Source organism: Passer domesticus, chromosome 6 (genome assembly GCF_036417665.1).
Source record: "Passer domesticus isolate bPasDom1 chromosome 6, bPasDom1.hap1, whole genome shotgun sequence".
Taxonomy (NCBI): Eukaryota; Metazoa; Chordata; class Aves; order Passeriformes; family Passeridae; genus Passer; species Passer domesticus.
In genome coordinates, this window is record NC_087479.1 from 35,192,651 (window position 1) to 35,210,874 (window position 18,224).

The 18,224-nt window shown below is 42.1% G+C and overlaps 1 protein-coding gene across 13 annotated transcripts in view; it reads left to right on the forward strand.

Annotated features, from left to right (window-relative positions):
• The window catches only part of SIPA1L1 (signal induced proliferation associated 1 like 1), a 199,885-nt gene extending 190,762 nt beyond the window's left edge, over positions 1-9,123 (forward strand). For 12 of the 13 annotated variants that reach the window (XM_064424423.1, XM_064424430.1, XM_064424422.1 and 9 more), the window contains 5 exons: positions 215-458; positions 3,308-3,454; positions 5,599-5,713; positions 6,207-6,288; positions 7,035-9,123. In XM_064424423.1, the coding sequence (XP_064280493.1) occupies positions 215-458; positions 3,308-3,454; positions 5,599-5,713; positions 6,207-6,288; positions 7,035-7,178 (732 nt within the window). In that variant the 3' untranslated portion in view covers positions 7,179-9,123. The remainder of the gene's footprint in view (positions 1-214; positions 459-3,307; positions 3,455-5,598; positions 5,714-6,206; positions 6,289-7,034) is intronic. The other variant, XM_064424433.1, reaches the window with a different exon arrangement.
• Positions 9,124-18,224: the final 9,101 nt, after the last annotated feature.

The following is an 18,224-nucleotide window of genomic DNA, read 5'->3' on the forward strand; positions in this document are numbered from 1 at the left end:
TAAGAATGTGAGAGGCTAAAAAAATCTGTATATGTTACCTACTTATAACCTCCTTAAAAGCCAATTCCTTCAGTTCCTTTTCCTATCCACTCTGAAAAAATGCTATGTAAACAGTTGGTTTCTTTCTTAAAAAAAGTTGTTAAAATAATTTCAAAAGTTTCTTTATTGATTATTTTTTTCTCATTTCTTTTTATTTGTGTTTATGAATGTATAGTCACACACTCTGTCCTGTCAGTCTCCCTTTCCCAGCACTCCTACCACAAGGCGTGCCTTGCAAAGGACTTTGTCAGATGAGAGTATTTACAGTGGTCAAAGGGACCACTTCTTCACCTCGCGGGCCTCGCTCTTGGACCAAGCCATGCCAAACGATGTTCTCTTCACCAGCACCTACCCTTCTCTCCCAAAGTCGCTGCCGTTACGGAGACCATCCTATACTTTGGGAATGAAATCGCTACACGGTAAGTGGATTCCCATTTTTTGACTTCCAGAGGAATCCTTTGTGAATCATCTTGGGGGGAAAATGTCTGTTACAGTTGGTAGTTCCGTCTTTATTTTGCTCAGATGAGAAGAGTCTAGTCACATGACTGAAAATGTGAAAAAGGACAGGAATTTTTTTTTTTCCCCCTCACTTCAGTGGGTGTAAGATGGCATGACTGGTCATGCATTTGCCTTGTAGAGGGAGCACAGAAATTTGCCTCACTGGCTGCAAGTTTCTGTCATTTCTTCCAAGTGTCACCTAGATCAGTTGGACCAATGAACAAATAATGTATGCCTGGTTATTCACCAGAGAGAACTTCAGGTGTCAGTTCCTTATTGTGGGATTACAGGAACAAAATATGGTTAGGAAAATGATACAGAAGTGGGTAAATAGTACTGGACATTTAGATACACAGCTACACCAGGTACAGCTTTTATTGTGCCAACTGTTCAATTGTTTTTAAATTCCTTCCCTTACCCTATTTATTTCACAGCACGTGAATTACTTACTTTAGTCACGCAGTTAACCAGAGAAAGTTATTTGTAAAGTGCTGTCAAGAAGACACTCAGCTTTCCGCCATTAGTTTACTGAAAAGTCTCAGAATGATTATTGGATGGGCTGTGTGTTGCTGCACGTGAATGTCACCGTGAGAAATGGAATTTTCACAGGTTCCCACTGTACTTAACTGAGTGTGTTTTCCAGAAATAGAGGTAGATCTCAGGGTAGGATTCTGCAGTGTTTTCTGAAGAAGTACATAGCTGCTCTGACTTAGTCATGTTTTAGGATGTTTCAAGAGGAAAATGCAAGGCTATCAATAGATTCGACTCACTATAGTGGGCCTAAGCACAGTCTGTATTTAGCTACACAGGATACATTTGACAGTGAAGGCTGATGAAGAAATCTATTTTAAATTCTTTTCATCTGACTGTGATCACCAGGCATCAGTTTTCAGTGTTGAACCTGACATTTTTCTGAGCTGTTGTGTCTGTATAACGTGTTTCTTACATAAGAGTTAGGAAACTGAGCTATTTTCATTTCTGTTTTTTATATGTACTAAAATAACTTTGTAGACTTGGTTATGCTTGTAACTGCATGGCGAATTTGGTTTCTGAGGGTTTGGGGTCAGAAGATTAATGATACCACCAGAGTGCAAGTGGAAAGCAGTACTTTATCTCTTTTCATTTAAATGCTGTATTTTCCAAAAAGAAAACTACAAACCCTTCTTTTGTTATCATGTTCTCTTCCACCCTAAACTGATAACTCGTCCTGGCACATAACCTTTCTACCTCTGTCAACAAAACAAGATTTTCCATTTTCTATAAAACGTAGGAGCTGCATGATAAAAGGACCAGCTATTTGATTGGCACACAAATTGTCTTCCCACGCACCTTTCACTGAGAAAAGGATTAAGTAAGCTAGATATTTAGTACCACAAGTATTTGTTGGCTTCCAATTATTCAAAATTGTTTAAATTCAAAGATTCCAGAGCACATCCATTTTTTTAGAGGAAAAACGTTGAGCTAAAAATGCTCATATTTGTTCATCTGCCTTAGCAATCCAACTCACATTTTTAAAACAAGTACCTCTTCAAATAGTTAGGTTTTTGTCTAATTGCATGTATCTTTTCACTAATTGGAAATATTTTCCTGTTAACAGCCTCCAAAATAACTCTTTTGAGAGATAAGATAAAAATCCTCAATGTTAATAATATTGAATGTAACAAAATAAAATGTAACAAAATTACATTTACAAAAAGTAAATACACACAGACACAAAAGAATTTCAAGATTTCTGAGCAAAGAAGTGAATGCAGTGTAGCTTTTCTGGCCACTGTACCCCAGGCAGCAATATGATTTAGCTAAAGTTCTTACAAATTATTTTAGTCATTGAAGTTACATAGTTATTAGACTATCCTAAATTAAAAAAATAGGGGGGGAGGGGAAATAAACAACACAACTCAGGCATTTTGGGATTATATCCTGCCTGTCACACTGTCTTTCTGTTCTGTATGATCCAAGCAGACTCTTTTCTCTAATCTTCTCAGCAGCTTCCTCCCAAGCCCAGTCCATCTTCTCACCCCTACATCTCTCTCTTCTAATGCTGCCTACAAGGTTTTCAAAACTTCTTTACATTGTCACAGAGGGCAAGAGAAAGCTGCTTCTGAGCTCACACATGGGACCAGGCATTGCACATTTTTTGATTGTCCAGGCAGTGAACTGAAATAAAGTAGATCATTCTTGGTTTACAGTTTGGTCTTGCCCTAATTAGTGGTGAAAATCTTAAGTGTTTCACTTTTGTTGTTTTAATTTGCACAAAAATTACAGGGATTTTGAATCCTCCTTTCAAGCTTGCCAATGTTTTTTTTTTTTTCCATAGTGAGCCGTGTAACAGCTTACAGGTGGGTGTGGCTATGTTTTAGTAAAGATCTGAAGGCTTCACTGAACTGCTGAGAGATGTGCAATGCTCTGGAAGTAATTTTAAAGGATTTCTTTTTCTGATTCATCTTAGTAGGCTTAATTCGGCTCCCATTGGTTTACAAGATTGTAAAGAGGAAGGAAAATCCTCACAGTTTTGGGTGGGTTTTTGGGTTTTTTTGAGGCACTCAGCTGAAAACATGAAGGCAAGTTAGAAAGGAGCTGAATGTGCTGGCTTTAGAAATCTGCTTTGTGAAGGGCTGTACTGGTGAACTGCAGTTCATCATTCTTCTGAATTTTGGTTGATTTTGAAAAGTGCTGTGCCAGAAAAGTTAAGACTAGGGTGTTCAATATATTAAGAAAGAAAGTTTCAGGTATTTTTATGGAGTTTGTAATCTATTCTGCATTGCTGCAGGAGAGTTTTCTGCCTCAGACAGCTCCCTCACCGATATCCAGGAGCAAAGACGGCAGCCCATGCCAGACCCTGGTCTTATGCCATTGCCTGATTCTGCCTCTGATCTGGACTGGTCAAATTTGGTAGATGCTGCCAAAGCTTTTGAAGGTAAGTTTTCAGAATACAACACTTAGGAAGCTGGTCTTTGTGCGCACTTTAAGAACTGTGGAGTTTGTGTTTGGGTTTATTTTAATCCTGACTTTTAGATTTTTTGTTCTTAATTTTCTATTTAGTCTGAGGCTTAAGTTCATTTAAAATACCAACTCAAGTGTTAAGAGGCTGAAACTTTGCATGTAATAGTCAGATACCATTTCTTCATACTGGAAATCCTTGGTGGTAGGGTTTGGCCAAATCTTTGTGAAACTGGTCACTTTTCATTTCATGTAAAACAGTTGCAGGCAGCTGGTCTGGGAAAGGCACGAAAGTGGAAAAATAGTCATATAGTAGGGGAAAAGCACACTAAAGATTGCTTGCTTACTGCACTAGTGAGAAGTACATCTAGTGCAACTGAAGTTTGCTACAAGATAATTTGGGAAATACGCCTTGCTGGTAAATACTTTTTCATTGCCTCTGCTCACCCCAAAAACGTAGATTTACATGTAAGTGTTGTTTCATCCTATGGCATTTTCCATCTCCATGACATTTGGTAAACTGAAGAGAACTGTAAACTGTCCAGATACATTTGAACTTAAAATGCAGTTTAGGTGAAAGAGGATTTGTTACTAGAATCCAATGGAAAAGTCTCCTAAGTGTGTGAAACAGAAGTGCCTATTCCTAATGTCTGCATAAAAATGCTGTGCCACTTTCATGGAAGTGTTTTTTCACTTACCTTGATTCTTTTAGACCTTATTCAGCAACGTTGGAGAAGTCTGTGAAGTAATTTGATTTCTTGGCTGTTCTCTGGTGGTAGCCATAGTTATCATTAGGACAGTGGGTGTCTCTGAGTGTTCAAGATGTACTTGTGTCCTCTGCTCTGTTGCCACAGGAGTTGTAGGAGCAGCTTGGCTCATATTTCTGCTGTGCAGTTTTGGGAAGAGTGTTCAATGTAAGACATGATCCTCAAGAGGAGATGAATTTGTAGTGATTTTTTTTCATCACTACATATGGGTGAAACTCTGGTTTTAACACATTTCCCTGTGGTTGGCAGTTTCTTTTTAAAGGATCCCCTGGTTTTTGGTGAGATTTATTTGACTGTCCTCATTAACCTGAATCCCTCACTTGGTAGGCCCCAGACTCACTTGTGTTTCTCTTCAAAAGTGTGAACGCAGTCACTGTGGTCAAGATAACAAACTGACAGCTCAGATGAAGAAAAGCTGGAGTAATGTGTTATCTGGCAGCTTCATCTCACTGCTATAAATATACATTCAAATTTGACTTGGAGAGAGGGATCTCAGTATAATTCCATTGGTGTTTGGTTGTCTGGTCTTAGTATAATCTCTGGTCTCTGACAAGTGCCAGTAGGGATTGACACATACCAAGGAGCCTAAATTCTGATTTGTGATCCTGAACACCTCCTCTACGCCATTGATTGGTGTCCTCAGCATGGGCCCCTGAGGTTACAAATTGTGGTATCTGTACCAGCTGAAAGAAAAACTGCCTGGATTCCTGAGCTACACCAATCTGTAGTATAAAAATTTGCCACACGTAAAAGAAAATACTCTTTTGTTTCCAGTGAGAGCCCAACAGCTGCTGAGCTTAATTTATTAAGCTAAATTCTTTATACTGCTCTTTGTCACACCATGTGACGTTCTTTTAGAGATGTGTAAGAACATTTGAACAGTTACAGTGCAAGAAATGCACACACAAGGCAGGAAAGAGGCTTCATGTTTCAATCTGAAGAAGTTTTATAAGACAAGGAAAAAAATTCAGGTTCTAAAAAATGGTATTGGTCAAATTGCACACAGTGAGCTTTTCTTTCCTCAAGATAAAGCCATTCTTTATAGAGTGAAAGAAGCTAAAATATAGTTGCTAAGTTATTGGGTGGTATCATTCAGTTGTACCCAGAAAGATCTGCACAGTACTGCTTGTGCCAGAGCCAGTACTTCCTGACTCCAGTACCAGTGGCAAACCTGGTGCAAACACTTGCACTGCCAGTTTGCTTCCATCAAGTGGACATTGGTATGTCATATCATCACTTTACCTTGCTTGAAACAGACAAATTGCAGAGATGCTGTAGTGTAGCTGTTGTGCTGTGCATGAACAAATAATCATTACTGCTGCCATTGTTTTTCTCTGTATGTTTGCCTTCTCAGTTCAGCGAGCTTCATTCTTTGCTGCTGCTGATGAAAATCACAGACCTGTGAGTGCTGCTTCCAGCGGTGATCAGGCTGAGGACCAGCTTACTGCACAGATAAAGCCTTATACAGGGTAAGTAAATACACCAGATGTGTAGGCTTTCCCAGCTGCATACTGGGAAAACAAGGAAAAGAGTAGGAATGTCTTCATTTGGATGCCATCTCCAGGCTTCATGCAGTAACTCTTCACAAGTTCTCATGAAGATGGAATTAGGAGGTGAAAATAAAAGAATTTCAAGTCCAGTTGAATCTTTTTGCAGGTTATTTCTTGTCTGAGATGTTCATGAAACTGTCCAAAGCAATGGTAATTCAAGGCATATACAGTGAGTTCAAGTAGAAAGAAGTTAAGTGATGGGATGGCCCTAAATAATCACAAAATAAATTTGCTCTGTTGTTTAATGTGCTGCAAGTGTTCCATGTACTGTTTATTATGTTCATTTTGTGACCTCTTGGTGCACACAAATGCATACCTTCATAAAGATATTAGGTATAGACAAAGCTTCTACCTACCCCATGTGAAGAAACAAATCATATCAATACCTATTCTTGTTTCCCACTTTCAACAGTAAGGAATCTCCTCCAACTCTCGCCTCTAAAGTGGACCAACTGGAAGGTTTGCTGAAGATGCTGCAAGAAGATTTAAGGAAGGTATGCATTTCATCTACAGAAGGATTTGTAAGACATGTATTTAGTTGATGCTTGGTGGTGCTAATAACTGTGTAATCCTGCTTTGCCATGCCTGAGCCTGTGACAGTCTCATCCTGGTATGAGAAAAAGACATTTCTTTGCTACTTTTCTCAGGCTTCTAATTATGCACGGCTGGGATGGGGTGTCTGAATTTGTAGGCGTTTGATTCCTCTGCTTAAATTAGGAGGGTGATTCACAGTACCTCCACTCCTAATTCAGGTGACACTGCAAAAGGCTTGAAGTTAGTCCATTAAAATATATCCTGCTGATGAAAAGTTGGCAGTGTTATCTAAACCTGTAATTTCTGCGGTGGAAACTTCCTGTATTGTTTTAATGCCTACTTGGTCCAAGAAGGATCTGCAGTTGTGAGATGACGTCTCTTAGCTGGGAAAGTGTTTGCAGGAAGATTCCCTGCCCTTTACTTAGTTAACCATCAGCACTTGTACATACAGAACGGGTCATGGGCAATTTTATTGGATCACCTGGGGAGTCAGCTTCTGTATTGGGATCTAATACAAAGAACTCCTGTTCATGCAATCAAAACATGGGCAAGGAAACATCACTAATATAATCCTGTCTGTTACTGCACCTAAAATCCTTAAAAAGAACGAGATTTATGCTCTCTTAAGAGATTCATGCTGCTCTAGATAGATAGGAAGCCTGACCTAAAATTTCCACTAAGATCTGTGTTTTTCCTTATGCCTAAGGAAAAAGAGGACAAGGCCAGCCTTCAGGCTGAAGTGCAACATTTGCGGGAAGACAACTTGAGGTTACAGGAGGAATCCCAGAATGCAACTGAAAAGCTGAAGAAATTCACCGAATGGGTTTTCAACACAATTGATATGAACTGAGAACGGTGTAGGGGGAAGGAAACTGTCTGTTATGAATATTATTACTGGGACTTAAGCTTTAATGCCACCTTAATTATGACATGTGAAAGTATAGTCAGAGCAATTCCCTGTTCTTCATCCTCCAATAACCCTTTTTTGCATCTCTGCGCGCACTCAGAACAATTGCAGATCAACAATCAATGTCTGCCTTTTGTAGAAAAAACAAAGTAAATAATTTTAAAAAGGTAAAATAAAAAAATAAAAGTTTAACTGCTAAAATGTGAATGTCTATTTTTTGCACATTGTCTCTTTATCTGTTATGTACAAAATTATTTGGAGGCCAGGATCAGGCTTGCTGTTCCATCTGCCTCTATTTCCATTAACTCCTTTCTCTCTGTTTCAGGTAATCTGCTTTTCCTTGCAGCTTTGGCAAATATTACGACATCTAGGAAATTAGAAAGAAATGTTTACTTTACTGCTCTTCTGACATTGTTTTCTGAAGTATGCCACAGACAAGGGGATGTAATGCAATGTTTTAGGTGTCTCCTTAGCAATTTGCGCTTGGTTACCAGTGCTACCTTCCCATACATCGCCGAGAGCGTGTGTCCATAGTGTATGGTACAGTGCAACCAGCATCACAGCTTAGAGAGAGACTAGAGAGGTGAGCCATGGGTCAGGCATATTATCACACATCTATTGCATTAGCATTTCTGGTGGCCTTTGTTTCCTGTGGAAACAATGGCTGCAAGTACCTTTACAAACAGCAAAACCAGGCATGCTGCGGTTCATACCCCATCAGGCAGGCTGGGACATCAGCAATCCAGCAGCAGTGCTCAGTTCAGTACAGCACCCTGCCCTTCCAGGGGAGTTTGGTGCTTGCATACATGCAGGAGACTTAAGCTGAAGTTGTAAAGAGATTAAGATTCTTTTTTTCTCCCCCCTGAAATGTCACCATGAAAAACCACACAAACTATCACTGTGTACCTTCCCTCCCATTCTGTTTCCCTTGTTTTCAGCAGATTTGAAAAAAAGTTTATTCAAGTTGTGTTTTGTTGCATGAGAGATCTTATAAATCCTTTACTATGGAAGATAGAGGAATATGTAAAGGGGAATTAGAGAAGTGTATTTTTCAAAGCACTGGGACAGGATTGGAGCTCTGAAATCCTGAGTCCCCAGTGAAATTGTCTCTCACGAGATTTCCCAAACTGCTTCATGCCAGCAAAGTTGATTTCTTGTTCTTTGAAGGAACAGCTAACTTGCCACAACATGTTACCTCTAGAGAAAATACCTTTTAGGTGTCAAAATACAGCTTTTAAGCACCACGGTCTGCACAGGCATTGAACTGTGCAGTGTGCTGAGAAACCTTTTCTACTCCCTTCTGAGGATATAGTTACTACCTTAGTAAATATTGCCTTCCATAAAGTGCAGTGTATTTGGGGGGTCACTCCCCTTTTTCACATTCTCAAATACACAGATTAAAATCACCGGCACAGTCTTGTCAAAGACTTCCATGCTCTCTTCAAATCCCTTTTTCGTGATCTTTAATCTTGCTGCACACAAGTACACACTACACTTCAACCTCAAACTTCATTTGTGATGCTAATCCCCATGGAGTTCTTCTCTAATGTTTTGTCATGGAAATGGATCTCTTTGGAACTATTTCTGGAGTGCTTTTGTAAAGGTTTAGAATGTCTTGGGTTTTTTAATGACTTGTATGAAGGAGATTTATATAAATGCCTGATATTATTTGTAAATGGGAAATATTGCTAACATCTCTGAGCATCCTGAAGTCTTGCTTTTATTCTCTTTTCTTTTTAAGTTTGGTTTTATTTTATTTCAAAAAATATTTTGGGACTTGGGGCAGACTATTTATTAGAGTTTTGCAACAGAGTTCTTCTTGTATGATGCCACTGAAGGCTACTTGTAAAATTCTGACAATAAAACTCATTTTAAAGGTTCTTCTAAACCATTTTCTGATTTTGTTGGATTTGTTAAGACTTTCCAGAGTGTCCATTTCTTCCTGCTTTCTTCATGTACCACTTTTCTCAGTACTTATTGATACAGGAGTTCCATTCTTATTAGATATCTAATTTTTATCCCTTCGAAGGCCATTACTTGATATGTTAAAAATTAATCCCTTGGCTTTTTACTTGTATTATTGCACAAATATATCTTCTTCTCCCATTTACAAGGGTTTGCTACCTTTAACAGTTGCTCTGGGCTTCACCAGAGTGATGTAAAGCAGAGGCAGTGGTTGTTTTTAAAATTTATCAGGATTTTAGAACTGACTTGGACTGAAGCTAATGTAGGTGAAAACCAAACTGTCCTAGCTCATCTGCCCAAGGACACACAGAGCTTTCAGCATCCCAGAGCCAAACCTGAAAGTGTGCAACATCAGGGTTTAGGTTTGGGAGGGTGGGGCAAATAATGCGTTTGTTTTGTTTTGCAGATCTCCATCTTTCACTTGGGCGATGACCTTGGAAGTGTTTTGAACAGATGTGTTTTTGGCCCGCCGGATCAGCATTCCACACAGCTCAAAAATGTGGAACTAGGTCAGTCTGCGGGAAAGTGTCTTCCAGTTCACTGAATAAATCCCTACAAGGCATGTGGGGAAAGAAAATTCATCTTTCTAGCAGTGAAGTTACTGGACCAAGTGAGCTGTGAAGCAGCAAGAGTAAATAGAAACATCTGATGAAAAATTGAGGTTGAATCTTGGAAAGAAAACTAGATGCTGTCTTACCATTTGTAATTGGATCCTGGTAGCTGAGCTGAAGGAGAAAGCTTCCTTCAAGTCAAGGAGTTGCCCTGTCCACATTCATAATGAATTCATGCTAGAGGTTCCCACACTCCACCACACACAGTGCTAGGTCAGCCAGGGCAGGATCCAACTTGCAGGCATCTCCTTGCAGTTGGAGCAGTGACTGGCCTCAGCAGGTGGGTGGCTGTGGAAGCAGTGTGTGTGACAAGGACTGCCTTCCTGTTTCACCCATTTCTCCCAGAGAGTAATGTTTCATGTTCCTGGAAGCAATTTACTACTATTCCATGATTACATGCCAGTGTGACAGGTTTTTGGATTGCTGCTGAACCAGCCACATCCAGCTATCTGCCTTGTTTCAAAATCCCCCAATCAGGGTGTGGGGATGTCACCACAGAGGGGCTGCAGCCTGCGTGATGGGTAATACTCTTCCCAGAAGTGGTGCTGGGCATGGCTAACAGGTCAGAGGGTGGTAACTGGGTGTGGTTAGGGGTGAGCTGTGAGGCACATAGGGCCAGGGATTGTGAGGGGAGAGACTGGTGGGAAGGGGCCTGGAGGAGCTTGTTATGGGGTTAAAGGGAGAGGAGATGGGATGATATGTAACACATTCAGGTTTCACTCATTAAAAGGCGTGGTTACAGATGATAGTTTGTTTCTGTGGGAGGCTGTGTTCCAACTCAGTGAACATGTAGTGTGAGAGCCTTTTCCCCAGCTCTTTCTATTGAGGGAAAGGTCCCCATAAACCAGGCATAGCCTGGGAGGATTGACTGATCTGCTTCTAAAATCTTTATGTAATTCTCTCATCTCTTAGAGCCTTCCTTTGGGCTGACAGCTAACAAATCCTCTTTTTAAGCAGTCAGCTCTCTCCTGGCATGGTGTTAGTCCTGTATGTGAGCAACTTGCTCTGCTGCAAGACAGCAGGGAAACAGGAGGTTGCAGTTTATCTGCTGGTATGGCATCCAAAGCTGGATTCCCTGGAGGAGAGATATACTGTCCCTTCTCCACTGCTGCAGCTGGAGCAGACATGCGCTGTGCTGAGGTGGTTACTAATAGAGGGAAATTAAGCAAAGAGATGATAAGGCTTGTACAGATGCCTTCACCTCTTCCTGATAATGGCAGTGGTGAGGAAATCCTTGCTGGCTTTTAAAGAAAGTACTAGGGGGAAAAGAAGGTCACAGAAATATTCAAACCTCTGCAGTAAGATCCCCTTTGCCCAGCAGCTTTAGCTGGGCATGAGGGGAGTGGGGCTGGGAGTTTGTGGGTTGAACTTGCTGGAGCCCCAAGACAGGCTGTGGCTGATGGCAGCCCCTTACACCTCCTTTCTCTAAGGAAGACCAGCTGCAGCCACTGTCTGGGAAAGGCAGATCCTCTCCCACGTTCTACAGCAGCAGCCTCAGGAATCAGAGTCAGCTTTGGTGAGGTAGAGGTGCTGGGGACTTTGTGGGGCTTTGCCCCTCCCAGTAAGCAAGGTCTCAGGAATCAAGTCCCTCTGTCCAGCTTTTCCTGTGTTTGCATGGAGGGACCTGTCTCCTTTCAGAAGGTAATTTCAGAGTATCACAACCTGCTTGCATTTTTCCCAATGTTTTGTGTCAGTGATTTGAAGTGGACTGGGCTGTCTGTGCTACAGCAAAGTGTGTACAACTGGAGAACTCCTATGGGAAGTAAAACCAGCGTGCTGCAGTACTCTGTACATCCTTACCAAACTGCAGGGCTGGGGGCTGCAGAATTTATGATCTCTTGCAAGGTAGCTCAGGTTCAGGAAGTCTCTTGTCCAGCCAGTTGCTCTGGACCCAGTTGAGTCTTCAAGAAAAACCTTTGAGCATGGAGATGCATGGTCTCTCTGGGCAATGCATTACTTTGTTCATCATGAAAAGGTTTCTATTTTCAGGGTTATTAGAAGAAAGATGTAACCTCACCAGCAGATGCAGGCTGTGTTTTGCCTGCATTCCAAAAGCTTGTGATACAGGAGTCTGTACCCTCCTTGAAAGTCCACAACATGTCCTCTGTCTGTGGCTGGCAGCAGAGCACTCACATTGGCCATTTTCCCTTTGGTGAGCCTGGCAGAAAGGAGAAGCCTGCAGCTTGGTGGATGCTGAGTGCTGTTTGCTCCACTCCATTAATCAACTTCCTACAGTCCAGTTCTGATTAGTTTCTAGGGATTTCTTTTTTCTGTACTTGGTACTGCTTGCTCATGCTTTAATCAGGGCCTAGACTGAGCCCCCTGGTTGTCCTTCACTCTGTGCTGCCTGCAAGGACACACATGCTGGGGAGCCACAGCTGTGGGCAGAGGATGCTCCTGGCAGCTGAAGAAGCCTATCAGCTATTGGCATGCAAAGATGTCAGAGACTGAAACAAGGGTGTATTCCACGACTAGGACTAAATGTAGTTTCCTAACCTCTTGTGATAGTGGCAAATGCCACCAACTAGTAACTAAAATGAGGTTTCACACCACAAGGCAAAAAAACAGGGACTTGTCCTAGTGCTGTTTGAAAGTTCATTTCTGTTTTTTCCTCTTGCTTTCTCTCCTGCACTTTTCCAGCAGTTTGTTCGCTTTGTCTGGTGGCTGCTGCCCGCTGTTCTGCCTCCTGGGATCTGGTGCAGGAAGAGGGGCTGCTCCAATGGTCCTGGCAGCAAAGCTGTGTCTGCCTGTGGCTGAGCTGAAACTGAGTTGAGCAATTGAAGGACTTGGCAGAATTGAAGATCTTGACTGCTCACTTATTTTGTGAAAGGAGCCGGGGCACATTTGCATCTCTTTCTATCTCACACCCATAAGGAGTTTGCTTAGCCAGAGCTGAGAGGCTCAGTGATAACTTCCGCTGTATGGAAGGAACAAGCTATGTCATGCCCAAATTGCAGTGTGCCAGGGATAACGCCTGGGATGTGTCTGCCCACGCACAGCAGAAACAACCACTGTGTGCTTGCCTGGCCCCTCCTCCTTCAAGGCTTCTGTCTCAATCCAGCTCTACCCCAAGGAGCAGCCCAGATCTCTGCAGTGCCAGCTTCTGCTGCAGGCATTGCATAGATGGGGGATTGGGGACACCTCACTCTCTTGTTTCCTCTATGACCCATGCCATTTGATCCTAATAGTGGGATAATATAAGTGTACGTCTATTTGCTTTTATCATTCTTTGTAGCACCTTTATATTTTTTAGAAAATAGGTTAGGTGTTTTCAAGCTGTGCACAAGCATCTGACAAAAGCCATTCTTCCATGTTATGCTTAACATTAGTAGACTGGTCAGTCATCACCATCTGCAAGTTCTAATAGCATTATTGACTAGTAGATTGTTTTGTGACATCCTCTGCTTTATATTCTTCCTCAGGTCAGGCTCAACCTGGAAACCTTTCAGGTCAGGGAAAAAGAAGGGGCAGAGAGGAGTACATAGAACTGGCTTCTTGCCTACTCAGTATTTCTCTCTTTATACTTTCTTGTGTTCTGCCATAATTAGAGCTGTTGAAATTGGAGAATTTTACATATGTGACATTTTCTAGCTGATCTAGTCTGCTATAAAGTCCTGCATGGAGGCCAAATATGTGAGAGCAGCACTGTGTGCCACTAACTGTTCAAGCAAGCAAGGAATTTCCTCCTTGGTGAAAACTTGATGAGGTTACACCTATAGCATGAAAATGTGAGTCTTCCTCTTTGTGATTTTTTTTTTTTCAGTGCTTCCCTGGCCTAAAAGCAACACCCAAACCAGCATTAGTTCCACAGCTGTTTGGTCTGATTTTGCAGTTATATCTCATTTCCCCACTAAAACCCTGTAGTTTTTAGCCATATTTGATTTTTAAGTGAGCCATTTATTGGACAGTCAAAATATGGGTCATAGCTTACGTAGGGGAGAGTCATTGGAATTACAGCATGTAGTGTGGGTCTCTGGTCTGCTGTAAGATCTCATCCTCAGGTCCTACAGTTTCAGGCATGCAACCTGCATCCTGTCGTCTTTGTGGCTGGAGTGGGCAGAAATGATGGGAAGTGCCTCAGAGAAAGGTGCTGGCAGGCAAAGACATCCCCATCTGAGGTCAAGAAAAGGCAGACAAGTTCTTCACACAACAATCACTGGAGGAGCTGCAGCAGTCCTGGACAAGAGCCCTTGAGGTGTTTTCCCAGCAATCTAGGGGCCAGCAGAACAGGAAAAACCAGGGCTGCTTGGTGTGAGATGTGAACCATTTCATGACGAGAAAAGGGTGAGACAGAATGAAACTCTGCGTGTAAGTGCACACTAGTTTCTCTCTCACTGAAGTTTCTCAAGTAGAAAGTGGCCAAGTAGTCTTAGAGCATGCCTGTGGGAAAACAGAACATTTTAGTTAAGCTTTGTGAGGTGTTGAGAGCAGGGGAGAGAGTTTAAGGGATACTTTCAGTGTAGTCTGTTTTAAAATAGACTACTTTTAGGGCTTTTATACAGGGCAGATTTGAAAAGATCAAGTGGCAGTGTCTAAATGCACAGATAAAGGCTGGATCAGTTTCAAAAGGTGCTGAAGTAGGTTAAATGCTGAATTTCTGCTGGCTTCTGAACTTCACCTGTGTCCTCACATGAGGGAGAAAACCAGTAATATTTCCCCAAGCATTGTACTTATGGGCTTCCCTTACATAGCATTGTACTTATGGGCTTTTAGCCACAATCAGTTCTAAACAGGAGGTTTGAAGGGAAGGGGCCATGCTTTCTGAAGTGCATCTTTTTGGGTTGGGAAGGAAACCAGAAGAATTTTAGTCCTTTGGGACTTGAGAAAAGTTGCAAAATGCGAAAACAGGCCTAGATTTTTCAAAGGCACCACAGGGCTGGCTATGGAGTTGAACAAAGATCTCTCCAAGGGCCTGGTGCAGGTGGGGTACCCAGATGGCAGCAAACCTGGCAGGCCTGGCAGGAGCACGGGGCAGCTCTGTGCTCCAGTGGTCCTGGGCCAAGGCTCCAGCCTGAGCTCAGGAAAGGCTGGCTGAGCTGCCTCTTATCCCATTGTATTGGGCGCTGGGGCTGTTCAGTGGTTCTGTACACCCAGTCTTCAGGGCTCCAGTGTTCATTATGTAACTGCTACTGTGTACGCAGACACATCCAAGCCTTGTATGTAAGGCATGACCAAAAATCCTTTCCTGCAATAAGTTCACAGCTCAAGGCATTCAAAATTTGTAGCAACTTCTGAGACACCTTAATCTTAGTGTCTTCCACTTTCTTCCAAGTTCTCTATGGTCCTGGTCTGATAACACATACCTGAAAACAACTGACAGGCAGATTGTGGGATGCACAGCAATCCACTGTCTATCCATACAAGACCTTGGTAATGAAACTATTTGGTGCCCTTTAAAGGCAAATTTATCAGCCAGTCATGCATATGCATCTTAAATCCTAATACTGTGTTCACACTCCTGCCATGAAAAAAATGTTCTAATGGATTTGTTTTCCAGTTTTCAGGCAATGATGTAGCATCACAGACAGAAGCAGATTGCTTTTGAAATAGTTTTTTTTTAAAGAAATCAAAATATAGAGACATGGGATGTTACGCTTCTGGCCTGTCTGTAGCCATCTGTATATTTAACGCTTTGTCTGATGGCAGCTGAAAGTTTCTGCTGACGCCATATCTATGCTTTGAGGTTTAATTTCTGAGAGCAGATATATCAATAAATTAGTTCTTATTTAACTGAAAAATCTTTGTTATCCTTATCTGGACATGAATAAATCCCAATAAAATAATTTTGTTTATTTGATCTAGTAGTCTAGTTGATCTGAAGCAGTACTCCTCATCTGGGGTGCAGCTGAGCTCAGGGGTTGGTAATAGCAGATGGGATGGAAGCCAGCCTGGCTCAGTGTTGAGCACTGGGCATCCAGGTACAGATCCAAGAACAGGGCAGGCAGACGCGGTTATTTCCCTAGATTATACCTGCAGCAATTTGGTTTCAGGACTTCTTGACCAAAGGAGTCACTCAGGTTTGTACATAAACACCTTCAGTTGTCTCTTTTCCAATCTTCGTCTGGCCTTAATCTTTCCTTTTGTATGGAAGCACTTTTAAATCTTTCCCACTGGTCTTCTCTGAGCCCTGTACTTTCTGCTAAGATCTGCAGATGGCAGGACCAGAAGTGCACAGTCTTTGAGATGCAGATACATTGCTGTGCAATCCTCCATTGTGCCTTCTCCATTGTGTTCATTAGCCCTTCCCAAAGTATCACAAACACTTAATTCTCTAACTGCTATGGAACATAAACTAAGTTGACATTATTTTTAAGAATAGGCCCAGGAGCCCATGTTGATATAATGAGGTCAGAAGTGTTTATCCCATGTCCTTTCTTTCAAATTTCAGTCCAGGTTGCAGTTTTCCTGCTGTCTTCTCACCTTGTCACTTGGTAGCATATGGTTGTTTTGAAGCTCTTCACAGATAACCCTTCTGCTTTACTCAGCATATTCTCATGCCACCAGGAGGTTTGTCACATTTATTACTCACTTATTTGCCAGGTGAGTTCCAAACATCATGGCCTTCAACATTCATCCCTCTGATACTGTCCTGGTGAACTCCCTCTGTCATGAAGGTTTGCTCCTTATATCCACCTTTTATTTCCTGTCCTTTAATCATTCATCCACTCATAATCCAGCGCGTTTATATTCCTAGGTGTCCTTTGGGAAAACAGCTTGCTTCATGGACCTCTAGTAGGATAAGCAGGTGCTTTTATGCAGTGAGTCTTTTTTGTCCATGCACTTCATGGCCACTTCAAAAGCTTCTAATAGTTTCCAACAAGAAGAAAACATGGGAGATGAAAAGTGAGAGACAGGGAATATGCCAGTCTCTTCCAGTCTCTCTCTCTCTCGCTGTCTTCTACAGACACCCCAGTGGGTACAGAGTTCATGCAGGATGCTGGAAGACTCTGTTTCATTGCCTCCTCTCTTCAAGGGGATTTGATACTGCATCTTCCAGTGAAGCATCCCAGATACCAGACTGTTAGCTTAGCTTCTATTTTCTCCCAGGTTTTCTTGACAGATCTCTTTCATTTGGCTTAAAATATGCATTGACTCAGGGATGGGAATTTATAGCCTGGTGACTGTCCTTTAAGTCCTATTTTATCCACTGGTGTTTCAGTGAGCATTGGGTTCCTCCAGTTGAAAGTGGAACCAATTGCAATGAAAATGACTGACAGAATTGCATGCAGCCCACACATGAGGAAGACTGAGAGTGAAAGATACAGAAAAGGCTTCTTTCAACTACCCCCTTCAAATGAAGTCCAGTCTCCATCATCCACCTGCTCCTTTTCCTCCCAGAGAACACCTAGACTATTGAACAGTTGTGCAGTGTCTTCAGATACTTTGATACATGTGGGAAAAAAGTTAGAGAGAAAACTGGAAGTGGAATAATGCAGGGATGTGCATGCCCAGAACTCCTACAATGGGGAAAGGGATGGGGACCTAACATCTAGCAGTTAAGTATGAAGGAGAAATCTGAGAAACAGGATTACCAAATCCTGTGCTGCACTTGAAGAAGTTGGAAAACCCAATTAAAAACCAGCATAGGGAAATGGTAGGTTTGAGGCACACACAGTTGCCTTGGTGCAGGACCTGCAAGTATTCCTTGAAATCAAGAACAGGCTGTAGCAGGTAGGAAAATAAGTGGGGAGATGCTGAGAGACATGAAGAGCTCTGAGCTAGTGTCATGTCCTGGGAGCCCCCTGTTAACCCCTCACCATGTCTGAGATTCCCCCAATGCTCTGGCAAGCTGCACAAGCCAGTTTCAGCTCCACTTTTGGGCCTTGCTTAGATCTTCAGAGTATTTCCCTTTCTTGTGGATGTCACTGCTCTGAGCAAGTGTCTTGTGGATATTCACAACCGCCTGCAGAGGAAGGAAAAGTAGGGATGAACTCTACCAGGTGATGGGGGGACAAGGATGTAGCTGAAACCAGGTAGGTATAGGAGGGTTACAGTGAAGTGAAATGACAGCTGATCAGCAAGGAACTGTTTAACCTTTAGCTTTGCAGTAATGATGTAAAGCTCTGGATAGGGGCCACTTACCCAGCTGAGCCCTTTGGCACTTCTGTCCTTAGAACTTCCAGTTGCAAATCACAGCTCTCTCTTGTCTGGGTAAAACAAAGCACTTGCACTTATCCCAGAGAGACTAATCCTGCTGTGTTCCCTTAGGATGAGCTAGGCATAATGAGACTTTTTTGTACCTATTGTCTGAGATCAAACCAGAAACCCTTTATAGGTTATTAGCCAATACAATGATACTCTGATGCACTTTGTAATTCACTTTTTTTATTCATGAGGTTTGACAGCCATTTTCACAATGTGCTTCAGGACTGTGTGGTCTCCATGGAGAGGTTTCTTCTTGCTGTGTCAGGTA